Here is a 15862-nt window from a genome sequence, read left to right on the forward strand (position 1 = left end):
CCTCTGGCTCCTCCCTTTGGTCCTATTGCTATTTGCAGAAATACACCGCTCCCGGTCAGAAACAACCAATCAGAGCCAGGAGGAATGTCTTAGCAGTGTCAAACATGCTCATGTACGCGCTGATCACCCCTGTCTTGCACAGCGCAAGCGCCTACCGTCGTTCGTGACTCTCCTGTTCGAACTCGTTCATCCAAATGAACGAATCTTTTTTTGAACGAAAAAAGATTTGTTCATTTTGAACGAGTCTTTTTTGTAGTCATTTCGTTCATTCAACAAACAAAATGACTCGAAAAAAGATTTGTTCATTTTGATGAACGAGTTCGAACAGGATTACGAACGTGCATCACAGAACGGAGCAAGGCGAGCATTTGTGCTTATAAAACTTAAAGTTTTTTATTTATTTTTGAAATGACCGATCGTTTCGCTAGATAAGACCCTTATTCATCGTCTGGTATCGTTTAAAGCCCTTTGAAGCTGCACGGAAACTGTCATTTGGTCCATGAAACGTTTGTGTCCTATTGAAGTCCATTATATGGAGAAAAATCCTGGAATGTTTTCATCAAAAACCTTAATTTCTTTTCGACTGAAGAAAGAAAGACATGGACATCTTGGATGACATGGGGGTGAGTAAATTATCAGCAAAAGTTTTTTTTAAAGTGAACTAATCCTTTAACGTTATCTTACTAGCTATTTATAACTTCTAGAAAGAGTGCAACGTTATAAAGTTACATGTATAGCAAAATACATAATGATTTGAGGACCAAGTTTGTAGTCAAAGTAAAGCATATTGTTTATGTTTCGTCCCTATTAGTGAATGTTCCATAACTGTTTATAATCCGCCGTCATCGGGAGATGGTTCTCACTGCCGAACATGAAATCCACGGGGAGGAGCCGGATCCAGATCCAACTCCTCTCACCTTACGTACACCTAAACCTAGCCAACTCCGCCCCCTGATCCCTAAACACACCCCTAATCCCTAAACCCACCCCTAATCCTACCCATCTCCACCCCTTGGATCTTGATCTTGATCCGACTCCTCCCCGTGGATCTCATGTACTGCATTGAGGTGCTACTGGCCATCGGTGGTCCTGCTTACTAGCCTGTGGGGGAGGAGCTGTGGAGGGAGGGCTGTAGCGCAGCAGAGAGCAAGGGGGGTTGGACCTGTAAGTTGTGCTTGTTCAAATTTTCAGGCTAAGTCAACATTTTCTCAAAACTCCCTACTGCAGCTTTAACTAAACCCAGTAGCGGACCGTGGGGTTTCAGTCAGGGCCTTCAGTAACGCATCCCCCCCCCCCCCCAACATATTATGTGAAACGATGATGTCATCATCCCACGTGTCGACTAGTTAGACACGCTAAATCAGTAGCCTAACATCAACAACAACTGCGACTACATGCTTGTGTTCGTGCTTCAGAAGTTACTGAGCCTCTTTTATTTCTTTATTTATTATTTAGGCCTACTTTAATGTATTTTTATTTTACTTCTTTATTTACATTTCTTTCTTATGTTATGATGCTTGTATTTTGTCTGATTAAGACATTTCGTATTTTGTAAGCAGGGTTCGAATTACAAAGTGGCTTTCGGGGGAGCCCTATTTTCCGATCCACCCTGACCCTGACTGACTTTAACGCTTTTGGTGCATGTTCGGCCATTTAAAACAATAGGTTTACAGTAAACCTATTGTTTACTTAGTAAACCATTTACTTCAAAACGAAAGCGTCAGTCAGTGTTGTCAGTGTTAGGGCAAACAGCTCTGTCCACGGTTCTGAATCAACCGCGCTTAGGCCTACATCATGCAAATCATGATAAAAACAGAATATCTCTCATAACAATCATAAAAAAAATACATCAATATTAAATAGGATTAGGGCCAGTCCTCACAAACGCACAGATCAAGTAAGTAATTCCATGATTCTTACCTTAAATCAGAAGGCCTGGGGTCTTCTGTCTTTGCTTTCCGTCCTGTAGCCCAGGATGTTGAGGGTCGATGACCGGCTTTAATCCAAGATGATACAAAAGGCAGAGGGTCAAATTGCTCCAAAGGGGGTCCATTCAGATCCACGAAGAGAAGCGAGGAGAGGCTTTGTTCACACAACTTGTTGCGATACTTGCTGTCAGTAGAATTCACGGCAGAAAATCCCCTCTCACACTCAGCTGAGGACGGCAAGTAGGTCAGACTTGCTGTTTGAAGTTTGACAAGCGTTTTCCCTGGTGCTCTGTTTTGCAATTTAAAGTCCCGGAACTCCACGACAGCCTCTCGGGCCGGTTCTCCCAGTGTTTTTGCCAATGCTCGAACTTCAGTTTCCCCATATAGGATACGGGCGCTATGCTGCTGTGGCCAAAAGCGTTTATCCAGCGGTTTCAGCATCTGGACAAGGTCCGGTTCCGGCAGTCTCTTCTTTAGGCTGTTGATAATAGACTGATTGAACTGAAGACGGTTTATCTTCGGCCTGCTCTCTGAAAGCTCAACATCTTTGAACAGGCCAGTCGATATGCGTTGTTCGGCTTTTTGTGTGGATTTTCCTCCACTTGCTTTCATGGCTGTCAAAACGTCAATGGTCTGATGAATGTGGCAACTTGCATCAACTAAAGATGTTTGTTTGCGTTGCAGTTTTAGCGACAGATTTTGTAGTTCTCGCAGGACATCCTTCATACATGCCAAATCAGCCAAAAAACCTGTGCTTGCAAGGAGTTTGTGCAGGCCCCTGAATTTCTGCCTCTCTGTGTCGCAGCGAGATGTGTCTTCCATGGCTGTTCTGAATTGGTGCGCCAGTGCAGGATAATCGTTCCATACTGCCTTCACAGTGCGAAAACTACTAGCCACCCAACGAATTGTAAAGATTTGACCTATTTTTAGGATTTGCATGTTCAAACCTGTAGCTGCCTCCTGGAGCAAACGGGCGTTTTTTGATGACTGGTTATAGAGGGCGTAAAGTTTTGAGATAAAAAACTCAAATTGGTTACATCCAGCTACTTCCTTAAGTGAGTCTTTGACAGCTAACTCAAGTCGGTGAGCTAGACAGTGTATTGACTGAACTTTTGGGAAATCTTGTTTGAGTTTAGTGACGAGTCCGCCGACTCGGCCCGTCAGTACCGCTGCTCCATCCGTTGCAATGCAGATGAGATTTTTTTCCCAGAAACTCATCATCCAGTCCTGCTTGTCTCAAGCTTTTCCTCAAACTTTTGTATATCGATTCGGCATCCGTGCCTTCTGAAAGCTCAACGATATCTAAGAAAACATTATCCACTTCCCCCGTTCCTGTCATGTCACACCGCACATAAATGATCATACAAGCCAGGCCATGAACTGTGCTCTCATCTATCGTGATACTGATTCGTGATCCCAGTTCTTTTATTTTTGAAACAAATTTAGCTCTCATTTCACTGGCGATATGTCCGATTATTTCAGCACAAGCATGGTCTGATTTGTGCACATTTCCCACGTTTGTACCATTAAGTTTTTGAAGAGACATAACAGCAGGGAGCTTTCTGTAGGCCATTTTTTCCTTGGCCACCATATAAGCAGATCTGAAAGACGTAGCGGTTTCTTGCATTAAATTAGCATTTACTTCAAGCACCTTGTTTGGGAGCACATCCTTTTCCTTCATCTCCGAAATCTCAACCGCTCTTTTGTGTGCCAAACTGTCCCGATGCTTGTAAATCTTTTTCCGCAGGTTATTCTGTGACTCGCTGCTGACCTCTCCATTCATCCATTCCTCTGACATATGTACTCCCGTTGCTCTTTCGGCGAGCAACAGGCTTTTTGCCTCCATGCATACTGTACATCCTAACTTCTGATTTTTGGAGTAGAGCCATGTATTCCTCTCTGCCCAAGTCTCGCTATCCTCGGTGCTGGTGATGCTGTCACTAGCAGCAACTTTTAGCGGCGGCGGCAGTAACACCGGCAAGCTAGTTGTAGCTGGTGCGCTGTCATCACTCCTCTTCGTTTGTTTTGTAAATCCAAATTGACTGAGGTTTGGCTGCTTTCTTTTTGACATTCTTATTAGTATCCACAGAGTGTTCCAAAAAACGAATAAAGTATGTTTTGAACTTGAAGCTAAGCTAACATTCAAATACCAACTCAGTGAGAAGTTCAAGTGGTGACGTAAACGTAGTAATTTCAGTGCAGCGCCGCCACGCATGGATGGTCACAGCAGGAGACACAGCATTGCATTTATTAGTGGAGACAGATGTTCGGAAATAGTAATGTAATGAGCGAATAAACACTGACACATTTTTAATATCATCATTTATTTCAGGAACCTTAATGTACAGAAAATCAAAATCTATATGCGACACAAAAAATGGACAGTGTTTTAGAGCTCCCCCTAAATGTCTCAAAGTAGGCTTTCAGGGGAGCCCAGGTCCTTTTCAGGGGAGCCGAGCTCCCCTTAGCTCCCCCGTAATTCGAACACTGTTTGTAGGGATGGGCATTTCAAGCAAAAATAATATTCGACGATCGCTGGCAATAATTTGATTATTATTCAAAACCCCGCCCCCCCTTTACATGTCATTTCATTACAATTCTCTGTACTGTAGGCCTACGTGTTGTAGCCACTAAAGTAAAGTTAGTTTCATATTTATGTTAAAATAATATGTTATTTTTTCCATTTCATCTATGTTGGTTATATGAAAAGTGATCAGCCTATCAGCCAGTATGAGTAGCCTAATCATAAGATGCGTAATATCGAGAGACATCATTTTGACCGCTTTATTAAGTTTTGTTTTGTATAAAGCCTTTCTTTAAAGTTAATTTCGTTTTGTATAAATTGTATCTTAATTTTAATCAATGTTTTAACCATTTGCCTGGATTTAATAAATAAGAAGCAAATATAGCAGCCTATAATCAGGACATGGAGGTGCCAACGCGATATAACTTGCATCCCACGTGAACTGGAGCTTGTCTCATAAATGAACAGAAACTCAGAAATATATCTAAGCTTGAAATGTCTACTTTTAAACAAAACAATTCAAAACGAAAAGAAACAGACAACTCTCTTATAATCCGTGTGAAGTGTGCATTTCTCTCTGTAGGCACCTTCACAATACTGCGAAGGTGCACGAGTCAGCATCGTCACAGAAAACACTATTTATTAATAAACAATTAAAATGTCTCCTTGTTATATTTGACACATTCATAATGATTAGGCTACATTTGCCGGTTCTTTGTGGCAAGCTTTATGCGTCTTCTAACTGATCGAATATCGTGATTCGTGACATCCCTATTTTGTACCGGGCCATTTATGGTTTTTCACATTGTTCAATAAAGTTCTTGGTAAAAAAGAAAAGAAAAGAAGCTACTGTGCCTAATATTATTGTATACAGCTTGTATTTATAATAAGTCTTCTTCTCTGTTTAACAAACGGCTCTTAACCACCAATTACATTAAACTCATAGTTTAGCTAAGGACTTATAGTTTAAAAGTGTATATAACATGGATTTAAAAATAATATGAAACACACAACCATGAATGTTGAAAATATTTTTGTGCATTTATTTAAAATGATTAAAATGTATTTAAAACTGATTACAATAATTATATACATAAAAAATAATTCATACAACGTAATTTGTTTTATTAGTAAGCTAGTCGATGAAAATGCTTGCATAGCGACAAAACTTACTCTTACTCTTTTACAAAACATTTACAAAAACTTGGTCCCAACAGGGTCTTTAACCTCAACATGTTGAACAAGTCTCTTGGCTCCAGCATTAAACAAACAGACGTGAACGTGGTTCCTCACTGCACTTTGGTTCCTCGTCCCGTTCCTCACTGCACTTCCTGTGTGAATGATACTGTGTGTGTGTCTGTGTGCGTGCGTGCATGCATGAGAGGGAGAGAGAACAGTGGGCAGCTGACAGCACTGCGAGGGTAACAAGCTTACCAACACCCCTCACAGTGTTGTCAGCTGCACCCATAGACAGTTAAAGAAAGGCTGCACCCCGTTCCTCGCTGCACTTCCTGTGTGAATGATACTGTGTGTGTGTCTGTGTGCGTGCGTGCATGCATGAGAGGGAGAGAGAACAGTGGGCAGCTGACAGCACTGCGAGGGTAACAAGCTTACCAACACCCCTCACAGTGTTGTCAGCTGCACCCATAGACAGTTAAAGAAAGGCTGCACCCCGTTCCTCCCTGTACTTCCTGTGTGAATGATAAATAACCTGTTCCGCTCAGTGCTAGCTGTTAGCCAGTCATAGCGGTCATCATAGACATCATCTATGGCGGTCATAGTTACCCTCAGTGAAGTGCCGCACAAAACCTTTTCCGGCCTTGGTCAGCCCATCCAGCTTAGGTGTAGATCTTCCTTTTTAAATGATCTCTTTCTTCTCTCCAAACATACGCCTTGAAAAAGGCACACGAAGGAGATCGTCAACTGGACCGGTAAGAGATGTGAAGGCAGCGGCCATAGCTCAGTTCACTGACATTGCTCACAACCCGCCAACATTTCAAACGGTTGATGACATCAGCAGGGGCTAGCGCCGACATATCGCTGGGCCCTGAGGGCGTTCTGTCACTGCGCATCGAAATTTGATTGGCTAATGATACACGTCAGTCAAAGTTATGATCAAATTGGAAATGGCAGCTTCAACGGAAGGGTAGCTATACTTCTAGTGCTGGTCCACGGAGCTGTGATGCGTTTAGATGACCATATGGAAAATCCAGCTCAGCCTCACAAAAAATAACCATATTCTTTATGGAAATATAATTGTAAAAATGAAAAATAAATATTTTACATATTATATTATATTTATATTTTAGATTCTGACAGGGCCAGTAGAGAAGGCCCTGATGGCCCTGACAGCCCACCTCTGACTAAACCCTTAAAGAGTGTGAGCACACGCGATCATGTGGACATTATGCTAATTACATGCAAGAACCGGAGAACTGGGCGTAGGTCCCGCCCAAGACAATATCTGATTGGCTGACACACTCAGAAGGACGTGTCCGATGGACACGCTTATAACCCAATTACAAGCAGCTCTGCATTGCTTTTTGCCTTGCTTTTGCAGTGACTTTTTCTCTTGCTTTTGTGAGGACCTTTCCATCGTCTAGCGGGTACGCTTACATGCTTTTCAAACCACCAAAAACTCACTCAAACTCATCAACTCTTCTGAAAGGGCATTCGTTGAACTTCCACAAAGAAAACCGTCTCAGAGCCTATCCTGCAGCTCCTCCAGACTCAGAGGAAACTCGGAGTCGGTTGCTTACCAAGCCAAAATCCAGGAAACCGGCACACGAAGCGCCACCCGGCAAAGCCAACCAACCATTCACCATCGAGTGCTGTCCCTCAGAACGCATCATCGACCGACTGCCAGCCAATCAGCGCCGAAGAGGTTCCCTCCAGCAACTTCGTCACAGAAGCGAACGCACACGCTCACAGGAGCATCCAAACGCAAGTAGGGTACACAATCTAATTCTCGCAGAACTGGTGCAAGTCTTATTACGCAAACGAACGAAGGTTGAATTTCTAGTGTAGCCTATTGATTCTCTCAGGTTGCGATCAAGAAATAGTGTCTAACGCTAGACATTTGGGACTCCATTCATACTCCGTTAATAACATCACGAAGCTTGAGAGATACGGTATTTAACTACTAAGTATTAACATTATGTTCTCAGATTTAGTGTTAATATTGAATACGTTTCTAATGTAAAAATGTATACATAACATTGATTTACAATTTCAATTAATAACGTGCCATGATGTAGAGCTACGGCTAGTGCTCTAATCTAGAGTTTAATTTTAGTCTTTAACTTGATCAGTGTGTATAATAATTGACTACATGTAATATGAATTAGCCTACATAATCAGATTTTAAAAAATAAGTAGCCTACTTCTAATCAGATTATATTACATTTTAAAGTAGCCTACTCATTATCAGACTACTGTTTTATTGATTACATGTTATTCTCACAAAGCTTGTAAATTATTCAACATTTATTTATTCCCCCTATTAACGTTACCCATTTTTTATCTTTTAAATTCTCCTATCTAAAAAAGCCTTCTGCTTATATACGTTCATAAAGTCTTCCAGGTTTGTGGAATTGACTTTTGTGAGCCTTTCACTGAAAACTGAGACCCATACTGTAACGTATTTATATTTGATCACGGGATTTACACAAATCATTTCACTTTTAACGAGGGGTTTCTCAACATTGCATAATCATCTCCTAATGAACGCATTTATTATTATTTGAATTATCACTCAGTGAGTCATTTAACTATGTATTACTGTCTCTGGGGAAAAAAAAAGAAAAGAAAAAAAATAGTGTCTCTGGAAGGCTTTTGTTTTTCAAACACAATAAAATGTTCAAAATGTAGCTACAATGCAGGGATTTCCCATCTTTTTCATCAGCTGAATATCTGACCTAATATATTTACTTGAAAATAACACTGAGATATAATTTAGTAAGTTAAATCAATTAAATCAGTGATTATAGTAATAATAAATTCTACAATTAATTTAATGTTTTCTTTATGTCGGTTAATGGTCACATGACATGCAGGTAAACAAATAAAATATTTCATCTTTTTTAGGAAGTGTTTTATTTTGATTGTTTTTATTTTTTTATTTTAATTAAAAGAAATATGATTTAATTGTTAATGCAGTTTCATCTCAAACCCCAGTCTGGTAAACTGATGTAATGTAATATTTCTGACGTAATGTAATATTTAAAGCATAAAAAATGGAATATATTTTCTTTTTATGTCAATGTGGTACAAGATTATCCTGTTCAAATCAAAGAGATAAATGGTCAGAAGTAATCTAAAAGTAATCAGATTACATTACGTTAAATGTGTAATATAATGGATTAGTTACTGACTACATTTTTACAGCACAGTGTGTGTATGTATGCATGTATGTATATAAACACACACACACACACACATATATGTACATGTACATATGTAGGCTATATGTAAATTTTATGCTTGATTATTATTGCTTATGCATAATTTCCCATGCATGGGTATAATTAGATCACCTTGCTAAATGAATCCGACATCGAGGATAATATCTATCATGCATATACCCCCAGGGGATTAAGTAGCAGTCGTCAGTAAATCAAAGGGAACACAGCAAAAGTTTACTCGAGGATGCTATCCAGTAAGCAATTTCAATCGACGACACCCGCAAGATACTTATTACTGTGATTTCAGCCGCTTTCAACCTGTTCGAGATGCGGCGCCGCGCCAGTTTAAAATTCCAGAGTGCACACGCCTAAACACAATGCACAGACAGCCAGCTGTCACAGCGCGTGCACTTAACAAAATTCTCTTTATCGTTTTATTGCATTTAAAGTGTCAAAACACAAGGTTCACATAAACAGTTGGTTTTGTCTTAAGTGAATGTAAACATCTGTAAGAAATCGTGTATGTGTATCAGTTCAAGATCCCTGCATTACTGTTGTTCTTAAAGTGACAGTTAGTTATTTAGTTTAGTTTATTGTCATTGCATATCTCTACACAACGAAATTAAGATGACATCAATTACTCACTTAACAGCCTATAGGATAAAAGTGACACCGTCAACAACAGTTAATAGATAAATATATAATATAGAAATAGAATAAAAAAATGTTTAAAACAAGAATAAGAAAACCCAGTATAGGCCTATTTAAAAAACACAGCAGTCTATTTAAGAATCAGTATCATTATACATTGAATAATATGCAGTTTTATTATTTCATTTGATGATTGAATTTCTTAAATGCTGTTTTTAGTGTTAACTTGTCAAAATCAGTCAGAGTAGCAGTAGAGAAGCCTGACGTTAGTAGCCTACAGTGGTACCAAGCCAGTGACGCCATCGAACACGGCTGCGCTCTGATAACAACAAAAAGTACATTTCAGTATTGGGATGGGAAAAACTTCATATCCTATGTTTTTTTAGTATTATTATTAATTTATTTAAAATTTTAATAACCAACATGTTATCGAATTGTATTTCTTCGTTTCAGTTCCCCTTTAAAGAGGAGATTGAAGACATGAGTGATCCAGAATAAAACATGAAGATACTGAGGAACAAACAGGTTGGTGTCCATTCTTGATTCTTCATTGTTGACTGCTTTGGTAGATGATAAATAATGCAATGCATCTAAACGATCATAACCTATATAGCAGTTTTCAAACAGATTTTAAATATAGTAACAAGTGAATGACAGAACATTCCTTACGAAAAAGAAGTTTATTCAAGTGTGCTATTGGTATAGGGCTTGTACTCAATATTTGTACTTGTACTAGGGTGCACAATGTATCGTTTTACCATCAATATCCCAATTTGCGCATCTACGATAGTCACATCGCAGGATGTGCCATGTCAAGTATAGGTATCGTAGTTGATCTATGATTCATGATCAGTAAGGGCCAGCAGCTCCCCGGCCCGTAACGCTTTGGATCCGCGGATTAATTTTCAAGTTTAACCATCACAGAGTGAAAGTTTATCATTTGCATTTCTTTTTAAGTGCTGTCAGTTCAAACATCAAAGTGCAAGATTACTGGAACTTGTGCGCTGTTTTATGTGTGCGCACACAGAGCCGGGCAGACACAAAGTTCAGTGCTCTTTCTCTTATTTCTGAACTTGACCGGACACGAGAATTCAAAATCAAGAACTCAAAAATGTTTGGCGACCACCAAAGCGAACATGTAAGACGTGTTCCCGTGTGTTGCAGCCACTTTCCGTTCACATGTCTTCACAAAGGGAAACCGTCTTCGATCAGCAATACCTCTGCGTTTTTTTTGGAACCCAAATTATTTCCAAACCTCTGACTTTACCCTTTTAGAAGGGGGATATATCATCGGTATAGTTCCTCCTTCCGCCATGCTTCTTCTGCATGTGAGGATTGTTTACATTAGACTAGAGTGCGCACTGCACCACATGTACAGTGCTTATCCATGTAGGAATTGTATTCATCAAAGTTAAACATTACAAATGTTTTGCGCAGCATACACGCAGTGTTTTTTTAAGTGGTTAATGGAAAATAAGCTAATGCGCGTTCTAAAAAATCTAAATTCGGATCTATTATTTTTCACAGTATTTTGAAGTGCTCGCGATAACAATATCGTGCATATTCATTACCGCGATTTATTGCATTACCAAATACTGGCACATGTCTATTTACTAGAAGCCTACATTCTTGAAATCAAAAGTTGTGTTTGTTAACATTAGTTAAAGCACATTCCCACTTCCGGTGTGAGAACGCTAGGCACGCTTGTGCTGCCGCTTCACGCTGGTACCTGTCTGTCTGCTGTTGTTGACTGTTACATTTGTTTTTGGATATGTTTTTTTTCTGGGAATCAACTTTCTTGGATTATTTCCTGGACTACTTTACACACTCAAAAGGTTTTGGATAACTGACCCGGCAGTCTCTGTGATCCTGTCACACAGATCGGCTGCGAGCGCTCTCCACTCCTATCCTTATATCCCTCTCGACATCTGATACAGTGAGTCTCCACTCTCTTTTTCTTTTGTGGTGTCAATCCTTGGTATGGTAGGGTAGCCTTCCCTTCTGTGGTTTGTGTGGATTGTGCATCCGATACGGTTCTGGCTAACGTAGTTAAACCGATAAATTGTTGTGTAAGTCTCATTGGTCATCACTGGTCATGTCGCTGCGTATCCACTTGCAGGTTTTGTTTTTTTCGTCTTTTTGAGACGTTTTGGATGGCGTTAATCAAATTAATTTTCCTGGTTAGTACCTGGATGGGAGACCTCCTGAGAAATCCAGGTAGCTGCTGGTAGAGGTGTTAGTGAGGCCAGCAGGGGGCTCATCCTGTGGTCTGTATGCCTGGGTCCTAACGCCCCAGTACAATGACTGGGACACTATACTGTCAAAAGAGCACAGTCCTTCGGATGAGACGTAAAACCAAGGTCCTGATTCTCTGTGGTCTTTAAAAATCCCATGGCACTTCTCGTAAAGAGTAGGGGTGTAACCCCGGTGTCCTGGCCAAATTCCACTCATTGGCCCTTGCCAATCATGGCCTCCTAATAATCCCCATCCACTGAATTGGCTCTATCACTTTCTCTCCTCTCCACCTATAGCTGTTGTGTGGTTAGCACACTGACGCCGTTGTTCTGTGGCTGCCTTGCTTCATCCAAGTGGATGCTGGACAATGGTGGTGGATTGAGGAGAGATCCCCTGACATGATTGTAAATCGCTTTGGATGTACAGTAGAACATATGAAAGCGCTATATTAATGCCTCATTCATTCATTCAATATCCTTTTATTACTCCTCTACCATTAGGAATTCACGTGCAGGCCCAAATCACTCTTTGCTATGGTTAACAAACTCACTAATCCACCACAACATGTTATTTTGGGCTCTGGGGTGCTTGTGAATAGCTTTTCCCAATTCTTCTCAGACAAATTGAAGTCAATCACTAATTCCATCACCAAAGACACTCCTAATACAAGTGACTCAAATGTTAATTTAATGTTAACTGATTAAGCTCACTCAAGAAACTCTCTCTCTTCTTATACTCTGACTACTCCTGCTGCCATAAGTGATCTAATTGGGAAGTCAAATTCCACATCCTGCCGACTCGATCATACACATACTGTTTTGCTTAAGATGTGTGTCCCCGAGGTTGCACCCTTCATAACACGTTAAACTGTAGTCTGGCTTCCGTCATTGTCCCAGCAGGATAAAAAATGGCTGTGGTGACCCCCATTCTTAAGAATACAGGGCTTGACCATCTAAACATGGGCAATTACAGACCAATATCTAATTTAACATTCTTAAGCAAAATCCTTGAAAGGGTTGTGGCTTCGCAATTGCGGTCATATTTAGATGTTAATGGTCTTTTTTTAACCTTTTCAGTCAGAATTTCGCCCATCTCATAGCACTGAAACTGCTCTTCTTCGGGTGGTTAAAGACATTTTTTGTCCTTGGATTCAGGGTTAATAAAGATCTTGATGCTTCTCGATCTTAGCGCTGCCTTTGATACAGTCTTTCCATGAAATACTGAACTCTCGCCTTTCTGATATCGGCATCACTGGTTCTGCTCTTTCCTGGCTCATTTCCTACATCAGCGACAGAAAGTATATCACCATACAAGGGTATAGATCTGCCATCCACTTCGTTTACACAGGGTGTTCCTCGAGGTTCGGTTCTTGGCCCACTATTGTTCATCATCTATATATATCCACTTGGTGACATCATACGCAGGCATGGACTTCAATTCCAATGCTATGCTGATGACATTCAAATTTATTTTACCACCAGCTCCAATAGGCCATCCATACCTGACTTACTCACTGCATGTATCAGGGACATCAAGCACGGGATGTCCCTGAATTTCCTCAAATTAAATAATAAAAAAACTGAAATATTGGTGATTGGCTCTGCTGCCTCAGTCAAAAGGATGGACCTGTCCTTTGATATTGATGGAGTTCATGTTAAGCTTTCGGCATCTATTTGTAACTATTTATTCCATCTTCGTAATATTGCACGTATACGATCTTCTCTCACTTAAGCTGATGCTGAAACTTTAATTCATGCATTAATCACATCACACCTGGACTATTGCAATGCTCTATTTCTTGGTCTTTCCACAAACTTATTGCAAGATATGTCCAAAATTCAGCAACAAGAGTTCTCACCTACACCAGGCATTCTGCTCGCATTACTCTCTGCTTCATGACCTTCACTGGCTACCCATGGCATCACGTATTCACTTTAAGGTATTGCTTCTAACGTTTCAGGCATTAAATGGTCTTGTACCCCCCTATCTGTCTGATCTACTTTACTCTTACCGCCCTGCCCGGTCCCCACTGCCTTGAGCGTCTATGGTGACGGCCTCTGCCCAGCATGCTGGATGGCACCGCGGATTCCCCATAGCGGCGAGGCTTCTCTGATAGGTTTGTTGTTATGAGGAGGAGGTGGGAACCGGCAAACATTTAACAACTTTAATAACAAAATAAAACAAATACAAAACAAAAGTAAAAGACAGCAGCCCCTCACGGACAACTGCTGTCACACATATTAAAACAAAACACAACATAAGTTCAGGCCTGTTCCTCTCTCTATCTTCACAGTCATTACTCCTCCTTTATCCTTCCGCTCCTCCGTGAGATATAGGAGACCGGTGCGTCTCACAGATGGCCAATTCCAGCGTTATGGACGTGACATTTGCAGTCAAAACGTGAAATATAAATTCTCAGAAAATGCATTTAATACCAATATATTCAAACGTCTGTTTATATGTCCATACTCCCTTAATAAAGGAGTCCAGACATTAGAAAAATATCAGTCTACACATGCGTTTTATATTTAATATGAGGGAAATACACATGCGTTACGGACGTGACAAAAAAAGATGTGAGTTTGTGGGAGACAACATATACTTTGTAGAAATTCTGCTAATTAAAATGCACAAGCCAAAAGAAATAATACCAATCGAAGGGATGAGTGTTGGCTCTCTATAGAACATAAATTATTTATTTTATTTTATTTTTCATTTGTTCATTTATGAGGAAAAAACGTTGAATCAGAATGCTTCTTGATTGCCTTAATTATGTGTCATTATATTGCTCGAAATAAATTCATTCATTCATTCATTCATTCATTCAACAAATATGCGCTGGTCAAATCATGCATGATTTAATATGAAGCGTCCGTAACAGTCACGTCCGTAACGCATAATTAGTTTGTTTAGAGCAAATAAGTGAGATGAATTGTCAATCATAACTAGAATGGACATATTTTGGCTTTGTACATAAAGTTTCAAATTAATTATAATAATAATTATTATACAATATAAACCTTTTCTTTAAATCGTTACGGACGTGACACAGCACTGAAGCGTCGTGACTTCCTAAACATAACCTTTATAAATTTAAAGGGCAATGCAGTTATAACAAAGTGGGTGTATTTATATCTCAGTCATGCTCCCATCTTTCTGCAAAATGCTTACTGTCAACATAAAGTATAAAAAGGAGTCTTTATTCCCTCTTTTTAAAGCATGAAATATGTTTGTTTGAAAAAGCAATTTTAGTATCTGTGCACCTTATCTGAGGTGAATAAACAGACATTTTCTAAAAATGTACATGACAGCACACCAATACAATAAAAAACAGACCCAAATGGACAACTTAGAAAGGGTTTTGATATTTTGATAATAACTTTATTTTTTCATGGCAAGGTTGACATTTGCATGGAATCACCCAGGTGTCGTTCATCATTAATCTCGCCACCGGCCTTGCGCCGTTCTCTCAAGTCCCTTGACCTTGTCCTGCTCGCCACACCAATGTTAACAAATCAAACCACATTTACTCACAACACCTCTTAAAATGAGAATGTAAGTGTGCTTTCCCCATTTTTTTTTTTTTTAGTTAGTGGTTAGCAACATTTAACATTAATTAACTACTGTTTTTCAGGTTATTTATATAACAATGTGTAGAACAATTACCAATTCATATGCGACTATTTTTTGAGAATGTGCGAGTTAAAATGTTATACAACGCATATACAGCACCTGATTATACAGCACCTGATACAACGGCGTTCTGTTGCTCAAGCGTCCACTCGCACAAATGCGACCACAGTCCGTAACTTATGTTCAAAATGAACGATTAGGCTACATCATGAATCCATTTTCCAAACCGTGTTTTTGACTTATTCTGAATCACTACGGTACGCCTATAATAAGTGTTTATATTCGGACTATTTTATCCCGGGGTCGTCTAGGCTGCGGAGTAGCCCAGTGCCTGCGTGACTCGCCATAGACATTAACGAAGAGAAGTTCCGTCTACAATGTTCTTACGCAAGACAAGTGCAGTTTATTTATTGACGAACGTAGACGTCACGCGCATTGCACACTGATGGTGAAACGCGCCAATTACGAATTCAGGAATTAAGGCATAT

The 15862-nt window shown here is 39.9% G+C and overlaps 2 protein-coding genes and 1 pseudogene across 2 annotated transcripts in view; 2 read left to right on the forward strand and 1 right to left on the reverse strand.

Moving 5' to 3' along the window:
• Positions 1 to 15862, forward strand: part of LOC143715491 (uncharacterized) — a 659702-nt gene that overhangs the window by 34373 nt on the left and 609467 nt on the right. The window lies entirely within an intron of this gene.
• LOC143715483 (uncharacterized) overlaps positions 359 to 15862 on the forward strand; it is a 349601-nt gene continuing 334097 nt past the window's right edge. Inside the window, exon 1 of the mRNA XM_077207317.1 lies at positions 359 to 623. Coding sequence (XP_077063432.1) covers positions 600 to 623 — 24 coding nt within the window. The 5' untranslated portion in view covers positions 359 to 599. The remainder of the gene's footprint in view (positions 624 to 15862) is intronic.
• Positions 1917 to 3999, reverse strand: LOC143715735 (E3 SUMO-protein ligase KIAA1586-like; annotated as a pseudogene).

The sequence above is a fragment of the Siphateles boraxobius genome, unplaced genomic scaffold, assembly GCF_051911475.1.
Source record: "Siphateles boraxobius isolate OS27281-9 unplaced genomic scaffold, OSU_SipBor_1 6, whole genome shotgun sequence".
In the NCBI taxonomy this organism is placed as follows: Eukaryota; Metazoa; Chordata; class Actinopteri; order Cypriniformes; family Leuciscidae; genus Siphateles; species Siphateles boraxobius.